The sequence below is a fragment of the Medicago sativa genome, chromosome 2 (genome assembly GCF_051527215.1).
Source record: "Medicago sativa cultivar Bolivia chromosome 2, Bolivia_mono, whole genome shotgun sequence".
NCBI lineage: Eukaryota > Viridiplantae > Streptophyta > Magnoliopsida > Fabales > Fabaceae > Medicago > Medicago sativa.
Window position 1 is genome coordinate 61,293,534 of NC_140750.1, and position 17,643 is coordinate 61,311,176.

Below are 17,643 nucleotides of genomic sequence, written 5' to 3' on the forward strand. Positions count from 1 at the left end.
GCATGATGAATCAATTCAGTCAGTGAAAAATGAGATATAGCTGATTTTCAAATAAGCAAGCAATGCACATAACACAATTGAATCCTAGGACAATGAAACATAGATGATGGGTGCTTTAACATGCTATATGCTAGAAAAATAAGGAACAAAACGATCATCAAAACGTAAACTAAGGAACATCATCAAAAACATATAAAGTAAAGCTATGTAGGCTTCAAAGAACATGTGTGACTCTTCCATTATTGTTTATTTTTCAGGTTCTAGGTGTTCTCAAGTTGTCGGTACCGAATCAAAAAGAGTCTAGTTTATGATTTCAACTGTATCTCTTAAAACTCTTTAACTATTTTGTAATTGATGTAAATATTTAATTTGATTTTATTTGTTTTGTATAAGTTGAAATCCACTTTATACAAACTTTATTCATAAAATTTGTGCTTTGAAATCTAGTGTTAAAAATCATTTTTTTCAATAAAATATATTTATAATACTCTGGAAATTTTAATTTCTAAATAAATGTGTTATCGATCACCTCTTCTATGCATTATTTCTACAAATAGTTATTTATTTTTATCATTCATCAATATTATTTTTCCCTTTGTATATTTTTCTTATCTAGCATGAAATGCTAAAAAATGATATATATATATATATATATATATATATATATATATATATATATATATCATTTATTTGAATTGAATGAACGAAAGAGAGAAACAAGACATGTTGATGTATTACAAGGACATCTAATAATAAATCATATTTTATGAATGGTCTAATGGAACTCGTAAGTGCTAAAAACTATTTAGCTGAAGTTGTCAAAGCATGACAACTTTTCTTATAAAGGCATCCAAACAATTTTCTACTTATTACATGCAAAGGAGACAAAATATAGCCCAAATTCTATATCTCTTTTATGTTTTTATCATCTTTCTTTTTATATTTTTCGTCCGAACCAAAAGTAGTAAGTCATTTTTCATTCTATTCTCAAATATCTAATTTCTCTTATATAAAATATCTTGTCACCTTTTAATCTTTTAATAAAATTTATTATATTTTTCATAGACATTAGAGCTTTGAGATTGGTTCCATGCAAAACACTTGCTGATTGTTTGAAAAATATGTGAACTTCCTCAAATTGTGTGTTGTTATGATGCTTATTGTGAGTGTGTGCAAGGGTAACAAATAAGTTGAAAAATAATCTTATATTACTTGTAACCGTCTAATTATATTTGAACATCAAAATATTGGTACTCTTTTAATTTTTCTACACTTTTATTTATTTTACTTTGACAAGGCCTTAGGTTTCTTGTAATTTTTATATTACTGCTTGTCGTTCAATTATAGAAATATTTTAATAAATAAAGACAATATATGATTGTGAAGATGAATTATAAATTCTACTTCTATAATTAGCATAAGATTGTTGATTAAGGTAAACTCAATAAGTTTTTGTATGTGTGACAGCTTAATTTTTAATAGTCGTTATTTTTAAATAAAACAAGCAAAAAATATTTAAAACCTCAGTCATGACCTCCTTTTCATAAAATCATAGTGTATTTTCTTTTAAAATTCTTTTTCAAAAATTACAATCAGGGATAAACCATATTCTACGATATAATATCACCATACATATTATACTCACAAACAAAGCACTTGGCTTAATACAAGTGTAAGCAGTACAATTTTCGTTATGTTAGTTTTTCTTTCAAACACACATAACTCTCAAACATAAGACGAATAAGACATTTAGAAAATTCGATGTTGTTATTTGCTCTAAAGACGAGGACTATTGGTATTGGAGACCCACCGGTGAAGTGAAGACCTAAGATATATGACCTTTGCTCTAAAGACGAGGGCTATTGGTACTGGAGACCCACTGGTGAAGTGAAGACCTAAGATATATGACCACAAATCTCAGTTGTTTAATTTCGTAATTCGACTCATTGAAACTTGTGGCATTAATTCCAATCCACAACAATAGTAAATGGTCACAATCTAAATACAACACATATACAAAAACACACATAACAAATACATATAGCATGACATAAAGATAAATCATAATAGATAACATGTTCTCAACATATAATACAACATGACGATGAATACACATTCGTAATACAATGTCTATATGTCAATGTTTATGATCCTTGAATATCTCATCTCGTAATTGAGAGGTGTTGATCTTCATTAAAACTGATCAACAATGTGAAGTCTCATAGGACTTTCACGACTATGTTTCCTTCTTAGGACTTTGACAGGGGTAGATTCAGGATTAAGAATTTGGTGTGGCTAAGATAATAATGTTAATACAAATTTGTTTGATAAAATAAAAAATTATGTGCTATTTTACCCAAAATAACAATTTTGTTAGTTTTTGTTTGGGCTGGTTTTATTTTGTAAGTATTTAAGAAGATGATGACTCAGTTTTATACTGATTTTTTTTCTAACATTGGTTTGAACTTTGAAATAAGTGGTGTGTGTGAGAAATATGAAAACATACTAACAATATGAGATGCAGAAAACGTTCAAGAAGACACACATATAAATAGATAGAGAAGGAAAAAAATAAAGAGTATTACTAATGAGTTTCTTTATGATATTTAAAGGCACTTGTTAAGAATTAAAAAATAGAAACAATTTAAAAGTTTCATATAAAAAAGTTGATTTTTTATGTTTTAATGTGTCGAATACACAAATTTTAAGATATTCTACTTTAAAATTTTTATCAAGTGTCTTAAGGACACTTGTCAGCATTTCTAAAGAAAACAAAACATTAGGTATTAACCATTTGAGTTAGCCAACTTATACAGACAAGACCATACATAGACTGAGAGCAATTCATGTGGTGTCACATGTTTTTTGAACAGTTACGCAAATTAATATTGTGAATTAAACAAATGCATTTTGTACTGGAAATGGTATGCACCTCCAAAGATTAGAGATATTTCAAAATTGATGAAGTACTAATTAAGATCTGGTATGTATCCTACACTGATATTTGTTTGATACATTCTGATACGAATTGAGAGAGTATCTAATGATTAAATTTTATTTTGAAGAAAAAAATGTCTGATACATTTCAGATAAGCCCAAGATACGACAGTGGAAACTGATATGTGTGTGATACATGAGTTTTCTTATTACTTTTTATACGTAAAAAGTACGAAGAAAAAAAACCTTATAGTATACTAGCGCTTAGACGGACACTCTGTGTTCGTCAGTCCGCTGTCCTTATTGTGTTAATACATATAAATTACAACATTTGTTTTTATTAAATTTTTATTAAATTTAATTTGAACTATACTTATATTTTTCAATGACATGTAACAAAATAGCATTCTTCTGGTCAAACTATACTATATAGGTATAGATAATAAATATTTTGCACTTTTATATTGTAACAAACTATAATATCTTTCGTCCTCGTGAGCTTAGCTCAGTTGATTGGGACAATGCATAAAATATGCAAGGTCTGAGGTTCAAACCCCGGTCACCATCATAAAAACTATAATATCTTTCAATAAAATATAACTAATATAATATAAGTTCTTATATTTTTGAATGACATGTAACAAAATAGTATTCTTATGGTCAAATTTGCTTAAGTGTATAATTGAAAGGAGAAAAAGCCAGCCCAAAACGGACCATTTTTTATCTATACTATATATAAAGAAAACAGACTTAAAATATGAGTTTGGACTGACTTTTTCAATACCTATTTTACCCTTCATTTAAACTATTTTATCCTTTAATAAAATTATTTTAAATTTTACTTAAAAAATTAAATCTCATTAAAATATGAAATATTACACTACAATAGAAACATATTATCAATATTATATATGAAGAGGATAGAGATTTTGGGATAATTTTTTATAATTTAAATTATACCCTTAAACAAATTTTTCTATATTAATGTTATATTGTTGGTGCTATTAAAATAGATAAGGATTTATATTACATTTGTTATATTACTGTTGTTATTGAAAAAGATAGACATGATTTTTTTGTGTTTGTAACAATTTGAAAGTCACAAATATTTGTACTTATAATTTTAATTAAAATCAAAATTTTATTAAAATACCGCTCATAATTTACATGTGTTAGTGCAATGAAAAGAGAGGAAAGACGTCCCGTCTTTTCGCTAGTATATATAGTATAGATACATTAGGTAATGATGTTCTTCTTGAGATGATGTTCTCTTTTTGGGATATATGTAATGGGCCATTTCTCACCTTATTTATTATCAATATTACTTGTATTTGTTTACGGTAATATTATTTACATTTATATATTGTGCATTTAGATATTTTTAAATTTTTATTAAAGTATTTCAACCGTATCGAATCTTCAATTTTGAAATTTACCCATATTGTTGTATCAATGTCGTATCATATGTGAACCATATCAAGTATCTAGGGTATGAATATTTATCAACCCTTATATAAAAGCAAATGGTTGAGATTAAAAAATGATCCAATTTAAAGAACATATGTGACTCTTCCATTGTTGTCGGTACCAAATAATAAATAGTCTAGTTTAAGATTTTAATTGTATATCTTAAAACTCTTTTAACTATTTTCTAATTGATGTAAATATTTAATTTGACTTCAACTTTTTTTTACAGGTTGAATTCCACTGTATACAAACTTTAATCATAAAATTTGAGCTTTAAAATTTGGTGTTAACAATCATTTTGTTAATAAAAAGAATATTATATGGTCATTTGAATTTCTAAATAAACATGTTATCAATCACCTCTTCGATGCATTATTTCTACAAATATTATTTATTTTTAACATTTATCAATCTTTGGGGCTGGATTGGTTCTAAACTCGGCTGCACTATTGATCTCACTTCAGCCGTTTCTCTTCTCTCCTGTCACCCGGTTAGATGCTCATCTCAGGTATCTGATATTTATCTAGCTGTGGTCTTGCATACGCTGGATACTATTTGGTGGGCAAGGAATTCTTTGCGGTATTCCTCAGGTACGCCTTCTTTACACTCGGCTAAGGTACGTATTCACTCCATGATTGCTATGCCAGGCAATGCTTCTAAGGGTAAATGCCTACCATCTGATTTGGTCTTTCTAGATTCCTTTGCGGTTTCTCCGCACTGTCGCACAATTAAGGAAATTATTATGGTGTTGTGGAAGCCTCCAACTGCTTCGTGGTTAAAAGTTAATACGGATGGTTCAATTGTGGGAGGGCTAGCAGCGTGTGGGGGGCTGTTCCGAGATCATCTTGGGACATTTCATGGTGCTTTTGCTTGTAACATTGAGTGTCAGACTGTTTTCTATACGGAAGTTATGGCTATTATTTATGCGATTGAGTTTGCTGCCCAACATGGTTGGAGGAATATTTGGTTGGAAAGTGACTCCACGAGTGCTTTATTGATTTTTACAAACCCTCTTTTGGTGCCTATCTTGTTACGTAACAGGTGGTATAATGCTCGTAACCTTGGGATTCAGGTGATTTCTTCTCATATTTTCCGTGAAGGTAATTGTTGTGCGGACTTTTTGGCAAATTTAGGACACTCTATGGTTGGAACCAATTGGCTTGACACTCTTCCAAGTGCCTTACGGTTTGATTTCTTTAGAGACAGATGTGGTTTGCCTAACTACAGATTTCCTTAGCCTGTTCTTTGGCTGTTTTAGTTTCTGTTTTTATGTCGTTCTATTCTGTTTCTTTGGTGGGTTTTGGCCTAGTCCCCCCACTTTTTGTAAATATTTTTCCCCCTTTTTTAATAATATTTTCTTAGAGTGTGGTGGCAGGATGGCGGTGTCTCGGGGTGCCAACCTAGTTGGGATGTCGATGATGCCATTTGATGCCTGTCCATTCTCCTTGCTTATCAAAAAAAAAATCATTTATCAATATTATTTTTCCTTTTGTATATATTTGTGTTATGTATCATGAAATGGTAATAGATGATATATATATATGTATGTAGTTTGCTAACTTAGACCAACAAAAAACATGAAGGTCCAAGTTAGCAAAAGTGCACCTCAAGTTGTTTGTTATAAATTAAAAGTGAGTCTAAGTTAGCAAATTGGTGCAAGTTAACAAATATGTTTTAATGAAAATTACTAAAGTAACCCTGAAACTATTTCTAATAAAATGAAAGTGGATCTAAGTTAGCAAATTGGTGCAAGTTAACAAATATATTTTAATGAAAATTACTAAAGTAACCCTCAAGCTATTAGTTTTAAATAATAAAGATGAAGAATATTTTTGTCCAAACGAAAAGGTGCACTTTTGCTAACTTGGACCTTCATATTTTTTGTTGGTCTAAGATAGCAAACCCCTATATGAATTTGTGTGTGTTTATATATATATATATATATATATATATATATATATATATATATATATATATATATATATATATATATATATAAAATTAAATTGATGAATTGAGTGAGCAAAAGAGATAAACATGCACATTGATGTATTGTAGGGACACGTATAGTAAATCATATTTTATGAATGGTCTTTTGGAACTCCTAAGAGCTAAAAACTATTTAGCTGAACTTGACTAAGCAAGAAAACTTTTCTTTTAAAGTGATCAAAACAATTTTATTCTTTTTCATGAAAAGGAGAAAAAAATATGGCCCAAATTACATATCTATTTTATGTTTTTATCATTTTTCTTTTTGTATTTTTCGTCCCAACCAAAAGTAGTAAGTCATTTTTTCACGCTAGTTCAAAATATCTAATTTATCTTATATAAAATATTTCATTACCTTTTAATAACATTTATTTTATTTTTTTTTAGACAATAGGCGTTTGGGATTGACTCCATGCAGATCACGCGCTGATTGTTCAAAAGATATGTGTACACTTCCTAAATTTGTGTGGTGTTATGATGCTTATTGTGTGTGCGTGCAAGGGTAACAAATAAGTTGAAAAATAATTTTATATTATTTGTAACCGTATAATTATATTTGAACACCATAATATTGCTACGCTTATAATTTTGCTGACACTTTTATATCCTTTTCTATGACAAGGTCAAATGTATATTATAATTGTTATATTACACATGCATGTTGTTGTCCTTCATTTATAGAAAATATGAAAAACAACAATATCATTTCATAAATATAATTAGATAGTTTAATAAATAAAGACAATATATGAATGTGTAGATAAATTATTTATTCTACTTCTATATTTAGCATAAGATTTTTGTTTGAGGTAAATTTAATAAGTTTTTTTATGTGTAACACCTTAATTTTTAGGGCAAATCACAGTCACCTCCCTTGAGGTTTCTTTAAACAATATATAGACCCCCCTCTAGTTTAAAAATGAACATTGACCTCCCTTATTTGTTTCCCTAATTAACATATACGTCTCTTGTATGTTAACGTTGCTAGTAGCCAGTTAACTTTCTCTGTTGCATTGGATGCTTGTGCCAGATAAGATGTTTTTGGCCATGGCAACTCCTTGCACGAAAAATTGGTACCTCATCTCAATGAAAAATTGAGAAAAAATACACAATGAGGAAGAACAATTTGATTATAAATAAATGAATTAAAGCCATAAAACTAACAAACAATTCATCAATCAACATACACACAAATTAAATCTATGGATTCATTAGGCTAGAGAAATAGGAAAACAAACTAGTAAATGAAATGTGTAATTCAACAATGATGATTATAACAAAACTAATCTCTCTTGAAACAAAAAAACAAAACTACTATTTCTTTTATACATTACAAAGGAATAATTAATGTTTGGAAACGGATTAATGTACAAATAGAAAATATAAAACAAACTTACATAGAAACAAACAAAATAAAGGAATTATAATGGAAAATGTAAAACAAAATTAACCCATCACTTTTTTTTGTGTGTGTTAAAAATTGATTCACCAGCCTAAATACACTATTACACCATACCAAATCCTTCTCCAACGAAACACAAACTATTCACCAATTACCCTAATTTCTCGCCATTAACATCATCAATATTACTACTACTAGTCTCTGCCATCAATTGAATTATAGTAGGGTTTAGTTGTAATGGAATAAAGCAGAGTTGTTAACAAATAATCTATCAAACATTTTAGGCTAACATAGTAAGTTTAGAGGGGAGGTCAGGTGAGTGTTTTTTCTTTTAAAACTAGAAGGGGTATGTGTGTTGTTTAAAGAAACCTCACGGAAGATAAATGTAATTTACCCTTTAATTTTTCTTTATTTGTTTATTACTTCTATTTGTCTGAATATAACTGTTCCAGTTGACATATATATATTAAAAAAGATGTATAAATGAAAGAGAGAGAAAAGTACTTTTATGGAAGTATTTTTTATCATGTATTGATTTATTCACGTTTACCAAAAACTCAAATTGAAATACCCAATTACATTTGGATGAGATTGTATTTGTTTCTTCTGGCTTGACGACTTGATCAATTGATCTTTAGAGCTGAACGCACAAGAAATACCTGGTTAAATATTTTGAATTAAGAGTGATGTACGTAGTACTAAATTAGTGGTATAATTGGAAAAGGTAACTAATCTTGTATTGAAAGTTAAATGGGCTTGTCACGTTGGATTTTTTTTTTTTTTTTTGCAAATAGTTCAGTTATTTAAGTACGGATAAAGTAATGGTTTTTCTGAAGTAAATTGCAACGAAGAATGCCTAATCGTTTTAAGCATAAAGATGAACTATTCGATTTCTTTTCCAAATAAAAAGTGCTCGTAATCGTTTTTACATCAAAATTTAAGATTAACTTTCAAACCCTAAAATTGTATAGGACGCACTGTAACACCCAAGACTGCTTTCAGGATTGCCGACTGACCTCACAAACTAACACAAGTCTTTTCACCATGTTTTGTCCTCACTCGCACGCTTTCTAAGAAACTACCCAGAAGGTCACCCATCCCAAAATTGCTCCAAGTCAAGCACGCTTAACTGTGGAGTTTTTATGGTTTGGGCTACCGAAAAGAAGATGCATCTTGTTGATATAGGTAGTACCAAACAATTCTTATAAGCCTTCCTTAAATCCTTCAACCATGCAGTCTCATACCTACACAGCTTCAGGATCCCTCTCATTGTGATGTGATAAGGTTTTGCCTAGAAGCTGCCAGGAGCTGAACCACACCCCGCCCTTATCAGCCTCTAGCGTTACATGCCCACCAGCTTCAGCTTGGTTCGTCCTCGAACCACATCATACTGGGAGAGGTCTGCTTTCTGGATTGCCGACTGACCCCACAAATCAACATGAGTCTTTTTAGCGTGTTTTATCCTCACTCGCACGCTTTTCGAGAAACTTCCTAGAAGGTCACCCATCCCAAAATTGAACTAGGTCACCCATCCCAAAATTTAACTAAGTCAAGCACGCTTAACTGTTGAGTTCTTATGGTTTGGGCTACCGAAAATAAGATGCATCATGTTGATATATGTAGTACCTAACAATTCTTATAAGCCTTTCTTCAACAATGAAATCCCATACTTGCACGACTTCAGGATCACTCTCATTTTAACTAGAAACTTCCAGGAGTCGGACCATTTTCCGCCCTTGCCAACGTCGGGCATTACATGCCCACCAAACGTATGCGTTAGATTCCCACCAGCTTCCGCTTGGTTTGTCTTCGAACCACAGCATACCGGGAGAGGTCTGCTCTGATACCACTTGTAACACCCAAGACAACTTTCAAGAAAGTGCCGATTAACCCCCACAAACCAACACGAGTCTTTTCATCGTGTTTTGTCCTCACTCGCACGGTTTCTGAGAAACTTCCTAGAAGGTCACCTATCCCAAAACTGCTCCAACCCAAGTACACTTAACTGTGGAGTTCTTTTGGTTTGGGCTACCAAAAAGAACATGCATCTTGTTGATATAGGTAATACGAAACAATTCTTATAAATCTTCCTTCAACCATGCATTCTCATACCTGCACGGCTTCATGATCCCTCTCATTCCGATGTGATTCAATTTTTCCTAGAAGCTGCCAGGAGCCGGACCACTCCCCACTCTTGTCAGCCTCAGGCGTTACACGCCCACCAAGTGGAGGCGTTACACGCACAACCACTAAAATCCTTAGATTTGCTTCTGCATCCATCATAACAAAAAAAGGTCAACCTGTAGAACAAAAAAAAAATAGGGACACACTGTACTCCGATAAACTTTGTAGTTGTAACACTGAAAATAACACCCTTTTGGATTTTCGTTCCCCTTACCTAGTTCTCCCTCCTGCACTAGGATAAGAAAAATTACGCAATGGGGAAGAACAGTTTGATTATAAATAAATGAATCAAAGCCATAAAATAAGCAAACGATTCATCAATCAACATACACCACAAACTAAATCTTCAGATTCATCAGGTGAGGGGAACGAAAATCCAAAAGGGTGTTATTTTCAGTGTTACAACTACCAAGTCTATCGGAGTACAATGTGTCCCGTTTTTGTTCCTTCTATACGTTGACGTTTTTTTCGTTCTGATGGATGCAGAAGCAAATCTACAGATTTTAGGGGTTATGTGTCCTGTAAGATTTTAGGGTTTGAAAATTAATCTTAAATTTTGATGTAAAAAAAATTTTAAGCACTTTTTATTTGGAAAAGAAATCGAACAGTTCTACTTTATTCATAAAACATTAGGCATTGTTGCAATTCACTTCAGAAAAACCATTACTCTTTTCGTACTAAACTAACTAACATATTTTTTATTTTATTTTTATAGATTTTGGTCTAAGATATATTACTTATATTTTTATTTAACTTTAGAAAATAACGATTATTTTTTATAAAAAATAAAAAATCTTACTGCGTGGTTGTTGATTTTATGTTGAAAAATAATTTAGTTCAATAACCATTTGCATTATAAAATATAATATCTTAATTGGCTAATTTATTCAAAAAAAAAAAAGTTAAAAAATAACGATTATTTTTTATAAAAAATAAAAAATCTTACTGCGTGGTTGTTGATTTTATGTTGAAAAATAATTTAGTTCAATAACCATTTGCATTATAAAATATAATATCTTAATTGGCTAATTTATTCAAAAAAAAAAATTAAGCAAATAGTCATGTATATTGTAAAGTAGAGTATTTTATTGTATTTGGTAATATTTATATATTTTATCGGTTGAAGAGAATTTTTCGTTGAGTTACTCTAAAATAATTAAGCAAAATATTTGCAAAAACAATTCAATTAAAACTTAGCTTTCTACATACTTTATTCCTAGCTGAAGAAAAAGCCATCTCTGCATTTTCCTTAAAAAAAAAAAGCCACCTCTGTATTTTAAATGAGTTTTTAATGATAAAAAATTCCAAATAAAGTAGTAATTATTTGGATTTATTACAAATATTTATGTTATTGCAAAAACCTATTTTTCCGTACTCTTTTCAACAAAGTCAATGGCGCAAGGGCCGGTCAAATGAAAGCAAAAAACATTAAAAAGTTACAGGGCAATACAAGCCTGGGAGTTTTAGACATGCCCATCATCGTCTTGATCAACAATTTCACCATTCCTAACATATTTCAAGAAATGCGCTCCATCCACTCGGAACCGCACACCAGGATTCAACACCTTAAGCTGCCCAATGGCGTTTTCAAAACCATGACGTGCAGCACCCACGAGGTTCCTTTCCAATTCCTCGAGCTTGTACACCAAAGCAGGGCAAGCAAGCACTGCGGTATCCTCAGTTTCATCCTCACTAGGTTGACAGGCATCACAGAGAGCATCCTCAAGGACCTTCTTCTCAGCGGCAAACCTGGCCCGGACCTCCTCCAGCTCACGCTGACAGCAAGACGCCGAGTCCGCTTTCCCCTTCAAAAAAGCAATCATCTCATCTTTCTCTGAAGCACCTTCTTTCAAAGCGGCCAGTTCAGCTTCCATGTCAGCCATCGGAACGAACCGCCTCCTCCGTAGAAGCATTGTTGAGAAAGACAACAACCTCCAGGGCCCTCATAGCACTGACAACTCCCTCTGTGATAGCACGGGAAGGGCCAGCAGGCCCCAAATCTCGAATTTCCTTCAGCTCGGAGTCTCCAAGGTAGAGCGACGCTTGAGGACGGAAAGGGTCAAACCGCGACCACACTTTGGGGAGCTAAAACAAACCTTCGTCAGCCGGAGAAGCTCCTTGGTGAGGGGCCACAGCTTGGGACTGAACCTGCTTGCCCTTGTCAGAAGCAGCGATCCTCTTCCTCTTGAGGGGAACCTCTATATCCTCTGCAGGCTCATCGGTCACCCGGATGGGAAACCAAGCATCTGTTGTCCGCTCTCGCTGCTCAACTCTCTTCCTACTACTACTGCCCTGACCGGTAACTTTCTGACTGGCTTTCTTCACCAGGTAACGAATGTTGGACATTTTTCCTGCACGTGAAAACAGAAGCGAATCGTTAGTCAAAAACTCAAGTAAGCAGAAAGACAAAAAAAAGCACTTCCAGCATACCTAAAAAGACCAAGGGATTCTTAGAAAACACCAAAGAACAGGTATCAATCAAACAAGGCTTATAACCGGATTCCCCCGTGAATCCAATACTGGGTTACCATCCTCAGCGTCCACCTCCGACTGAGAAAAAGAGCTCACAAATTCAATGATTCTGGCAAAGCTCGTTTTGTTGCGGTTAGTCAGCCTATCATAACTATGTTTGTACATGGCAGGTTCGGGCCTAAGATGATCTAGGCTCCAACAAAAGCGGAAACGTAGGACGTGCGCCGACGCAACACCGACTTCCTTGTGAGGGCGTTCTTTCACTTTCAGAACACTATTGAGCGCCAATTCAGTCCAGGGTCTCACCAAAAAGAATCTCTCATGAAACCTGGTAGCACCACTACTAAAGGCTTCGAACAAGGCTGTACGCTGACGGAAAGATACCCAATTACAGCCGCCATCTTTGTCCAAACCTCGTTGAATGGTAAAGATGGTAAAGAAAAGGTCTTTGGTAGCCGAGAGTCGCAGGAAACGGCACACCAACTTAAAATCCGTCAAATAGGCGAAAGAATCCAGCTTCAACTGGGAAGGGCAAAGTTCCAGCCATTCGAAGACACTGACCTGGAAAGAAGAGAATGGAAGCCTAAAACCCACTTCCTTGAAAACAGCCTCATACATAGGGATGCGGTCCCTCGGAAAGCGCGAGCATATCCTATCCGCGACTTTTGGAAGAAGAATTTCCCAATCTTATCTCCTCCCTATCGGGCAGTGTGGAACTATTCCCGCACCAGCAGACGATAAATGGGACGTTGTTTCTAGGGCTTCTTTTCCTACCCAGGAATCCTCGGGCATCGCTCCACTGTTCTCGCCGAAGTTTCCTACCATGATCAAACCTGAAAGCGAAAAAGCAAGGAGAAAATCACAATCATCTCCTCCGAAACCAACGGGTTTGATCACAATGGGAAGGGTTTGGAAAATTTCGAGACGCGGTAAACAGTTTCAACAAAAAAACGAATAGTCACGAACGCCTAAACAACTCAGTATCTAAACCTAACCCTAGAAAACTAAGCCTGTCGCCAATCTTCCTAAACACCAACAGGAAATAGACAGCAAAAGCATTTAAAACTCTTGACGCACGGTGGAAACCACCGTAACATACGGCAGAAACCACCGAGTCGGAGTAACTGCTACCCTAAAAAACATGTTGTAACACCCATACCAGACGTATCTAGAAAGTCTAGCACGTGCGTTAATATTAGTACTGGATGCATTAAAATTTACAACATAAACTACATACAAATGAATATTTATACAACAAATTGCGTTCGAACATAAATAACATAACCATCTCAACCATACATATATAATTCATCCTTAAAATCCAAAGCATCCTGCAGCGACACGAACGCACACTTGTTGAAATATCCATCCGATTTCAAGCTTGCATATCCAACCTGTTTATCTGAAACAAATAAGGATTGGGATGAGACATAATGTCTCAGTGAGTTCCCCTAAAACCTAGGCTATAGGCAACCTCAAGGGGAAACCTACGGTCACCACGTGTCTACATTACAACCTGACGGTTGATTATACGTGTGTGGGGACTTGCATTCTTAGACGGTAGTGCATACTATAGCCGTCATAATCATATCTTACTTGTTATAGGCTTCTCATCTATACATGTCATGGCGGTTGAGGGAACCTAAACCGCATTGCCAAGTGTACGCTTTACGTAACAAGGCCTAAACATAAATAACATAGCATATTCATGACATGATTCTAATCTGGACGATTAGGGAAAACTAAGGTCGTCACGGTCATAGCTTTCTTTACTTGTCCTATACATATCTTGCTCTCATCTAATAACATTTCATGCTCTTGTTCTTGTTCTTAAACATAATCATACATGAGCTCGATCATGAGCATAAACATAACATAATCATAATAAACATAATCGTGTCTAAGTTCATTCATTAGGTTAGCGTTGAACAAACAATTATTATCTTGATTCATTTTACGATAGTCCCGGGTGGAGTAACCCCGAGATCAATCCCATACATGACCGATGTACGTACATCGGACTCCCTCAGTGTCGTGCGGGTCCCTTGCGGCTTAAACCGTTCCCCTTAGGTCGAGAACCTCCCGTATCCCCCTGGCGTGGATAACAAGAGACACGAGCACCTACATCTTGTTTACTCAGTGACATGCGGGTCCCTTACGGCTTAAATCGTTCTCATTATGAGAACCCCTTGTATCCCTCTGATGTGGATATCAAGAGATATGTCACCTACACATATTAAGTCATGGTCTTGTCGTGCATATAAGTTAAACATATACATACTTGCTTATTTACCTCGGAACCTTAATCGATCCGATTAGTTGTAACTTATACTTGTTCATAAACATACTTATCATGGTGGAGAGATTAACTAATCAAACCACATCTAACATGCTTACTATCTTATTCTTAATCATGTGCGAAGATAACATGCTTCGCGTCTTATCATCTAGGGATTCTTGCTAACTATCTAGTTCTCGATGACTAAGTCGAGGCTCTAGTTATTCCCTTACTTAATTCATCACTACCCCATCATGCTTAAACTTTCTTGAGCCATCCTTGTAATACATGCTAAGATTGCCATGATTTTAGATTCAAGGATCAATGGATGTTGTGTGCAATTTTCAATAATTTCTAAAGGACGAAAGTGCCGAAAACCCAAATTCCAAGCCGTTTATAAGTTCTAAGTTTTGATAAAACCATATTTGTTCCAGTAGAAAAATAAGTGAAAACAGTCAAAGAATACTTCGAAACGATCGCTACGGACCCCCACACGACTGCCCCCAAGCACCCGAACGCAAGACAACGCGGACGTTGTCCTGTCTGGGGCGCCTGGCGCCAGAGGGAGGGCGACTAGCGCTGGCTCTCTGACTTGTGGGCGCCTAGCGCCCTTGTTCAGGCGCAGCGCTGCGAATTTTGCGTTTTCGGTGTTTTCGGCTACGGGTTTTCGCCATTTTTGACCCAAAACTCGTCCAATTGGACCCTGTAATGCACCAATACATCCAGCAACATGTATAGCTTCATTTAAACATATCTCATGGCAATTTTATCATATAAACAACAAGAATTTCTTTGGGGTACTAAAGATTCATAAAAGCTAAACTAACATAAAACATAATTTCTTCATAAGATTAAACAACCCAAAGGTAGGTAATCTATCTATGGAACTCACCTAACTAAGATTGCACTTGATTCCCAAAGCCTCCATGTATCCTCTTCACTTCATCAAAATCTAATCCTTGATCTTGAATCATCAATTCCATGATACATGCTCAACATAAGCATCCATGCTCAAGCAACCCAAAGCTCTAATCTTCTTAATCAATAACCAAACCCTAGCTTCATGAAAGAAAGAAGGATTGAAGCTCAAACAAACCAAAACCCTAACTTATGATTCTCTTCTTGAGAGGAGAAGTAGAGAAACCAACATAATCCAAGCTTCTAAAAGTTAAGAGATCAAGAGGGAACAAGTTTGATTCACTTGCCATGGAAGGGAAAGATTTGGTGGAGAGGAAGAGAGAAGGGCGATGGAGAGAGTAGAGAGAAGGAAGAGCAAAACTCTTTCTCTCAACCCTAGAGAGAGAAAGAAAATGGGAAATGAGATATTTTGAGACCAATTCCAAATAAATATCCTTTTCCATGCAATTACTAATTTGCCCTTGCCTTAAACGTATTAAATCCGACTCTGATACTTAACTCGTAATTAACTGACATCTCATAATTAACATTTTCCATTATACTTACTTTCCATGAACCTGAATCCTCTGATACGTTTGTCTGATAAAAATTCCATTAGGTAAATAGCAGGATATTACACTCTACCCCCTTAAAGAAATTTCGTCCTCGAAATTTAGAGATCACTTACCAATCATCATGACAAAGTCTTAGCATCCTTGGTCTAAGCCATACATATTCTAATCATTTATTCTCAAGAAGTTCATCGTATAAATTCCTCAAACATGCATTTCGTCTTGTTTCTTGATTCACATACATAAGCATATAGCTTTCTTGATCTTAATATCACTCAACATTTAGAGTTAACTTGTTACATCATGATTTAGATCATTCCTTGCTACATATAGACTTATCGTTTCGGACTCATATCTTACCCACTTATCATTAACCATCCATAAAGGTATCTTATTATAAACATGAACACTCAGGATTTTCCTTTTAACTGGGATCCTACGGAAACCAGGTTTGCCCTGCAGTGCTTACTTGTAACTTTAAAACATCTTTTCATGCATACATAATCTTATCGGGTAAACATACACTTCATACATCAATTTACTTACTATACCTTGAGACACATGCCTCTTACTTCCATTACTCGTATAGACGATTTCACGAATCTCCTTCCGAGTCTTAAGAAATCTTCCGATCTTATTACATTCTCATTGAATCTTACCACACCCGAACTAATGGGTAACTCAAATAGCTTGACATAGAGGAGTGAAATTAAACTTGCCACCTCATCTGACAATTTAATAACCAACGTTGTGGTTCACTTTCTCTTGAAACTTTCTAGCAAATCCACTTGCACATACATCAAACATTCTTAACATATTACCGTGTATCATGTATGATATTAGCTTCATATGAACATTGTCGTTTCCATAACATGTACATACTCTCAAATGTCGCCTCTTGTTAAATGATAACGATACATGTTCTAGCATCTTTCTTGAAGAAATTTTTCTTAAACTTTGGTATTTCGGTTCCTGGAACGAATATGCTCGTAACTAAAAAGTTTTTGTTATCTCCAAAACTGATGGTGTGATGGTACCACAGAACCACCGGACGAGTTTCTATATTTTGAAAAAAAAGATTTAACAACTCGCCAAAACTTGTCCACGACAAGTTGGTCCTGAAGTTTTGTACGTCTTAAGTGAATTTACTTACGACATATTTCATCAGTTTCGAAAATGTATAATTCCATGAGTTTAAATAAAATATCGTTCCCAAGTTCCATAATACCAATCTTAACTTTTAAAAGCTTTAAAATCATGACTTAACATATTTTAACAAGTATCGTTTTCACTCAACAAGTATCGCATACGAAAGTATGATTCTCATTGCACAACTCGAGAGTTGCATCTCCTTTCATAATAACATACTTAACTCCGAAGGTAGATTCTTACATTCTTAACTGATATACATACTCACAATACCGCTTACATATTCGTAGGAAATC

The 17,643-nt window shown here is 34.2% G+C and overlaps 1 protein-coding gene and 3 long non-coding RNA genes across 5 annotated transcripts; 3 read left to right on the forward strand and 1 right to left on the reverse strand.

Annotated features, from left to right (window-relative positions):
• The first annotated feature begins 857 nt into the window (after positions 1–857).
• On the forward strand, positions 858–1,262 carry LOC146949390 (uncharacterized). Its single transcript, XR_015025405.1, has 2 exons — positions 858–964; positions 1,066–1,262. It is a non-coding gene; the product is annotated as an uncharacterized LOC146949390 (long non-coding RNA).
• Positions 1,263–4,311: 3,049 nt separating this feature from the next.
• LOC146949391 (uncharacterized) lies at positions 4,312–5,900 on the forward strand. The gene is made up of 2 exons (XR_015027248.1): positions 4,312–4,994; positions 5,100–5,900. It is a non-coding gene; the product is annotated as an uncharacterized LOC146949391 (long non-coding RNA).
• Positions 5,901–6,546: 646 nt separating this feature from the next.
• Positions 6,547–7,067, forward strand: LOC146949392 (uncharacterized). Its single transcript, XR_015027249.1, has 2 exons — positions 6,547–6,685; positions 6,781–7,067. It is a non-coding gene; the product is annotated as an uncharacterized LOC146949392 (long non-coding RNA).
• Positions 7,068–11,236: 4,169 nt separating this feature from the next.
• On the reverse strand, positions 11,237–16,159 carry LOC146949393 (uncharacterized). Of its 2 annotated transcripts, none has more exons than XM_085745424.1 (2): positions 15,622–16,082; positions 11,237–12,330 (listed from the first exon to the last, which is right to left on the reverse strand). In XM_085745424.1, the coding sequence occupies exon 2, from the start codon at positions 11,890–11,892 to the stop codon at positions 11,443–11,445; it is 450 nt and encodes a 149-aa protein (XP_085601550.1). In that variant the 5' UTR covers positions 11,893–12,330; positions 15,622–16,082; the 3' UTR covers positions 11,237–11,442. The 2 variants fall into 2 exon arrangements, 1 of the variants encoding a protein (XP_085601550.1); XR_015027250.1 differs by lacking the exon at positions 11,237–12,330 and adding an exon at positions 13,662–13,853 and having other exon boundaries at positions 15,622–16,159.
• Between the last annotated feature and the right edge of the window lie 1,484 nt (positions 16,160–17,643).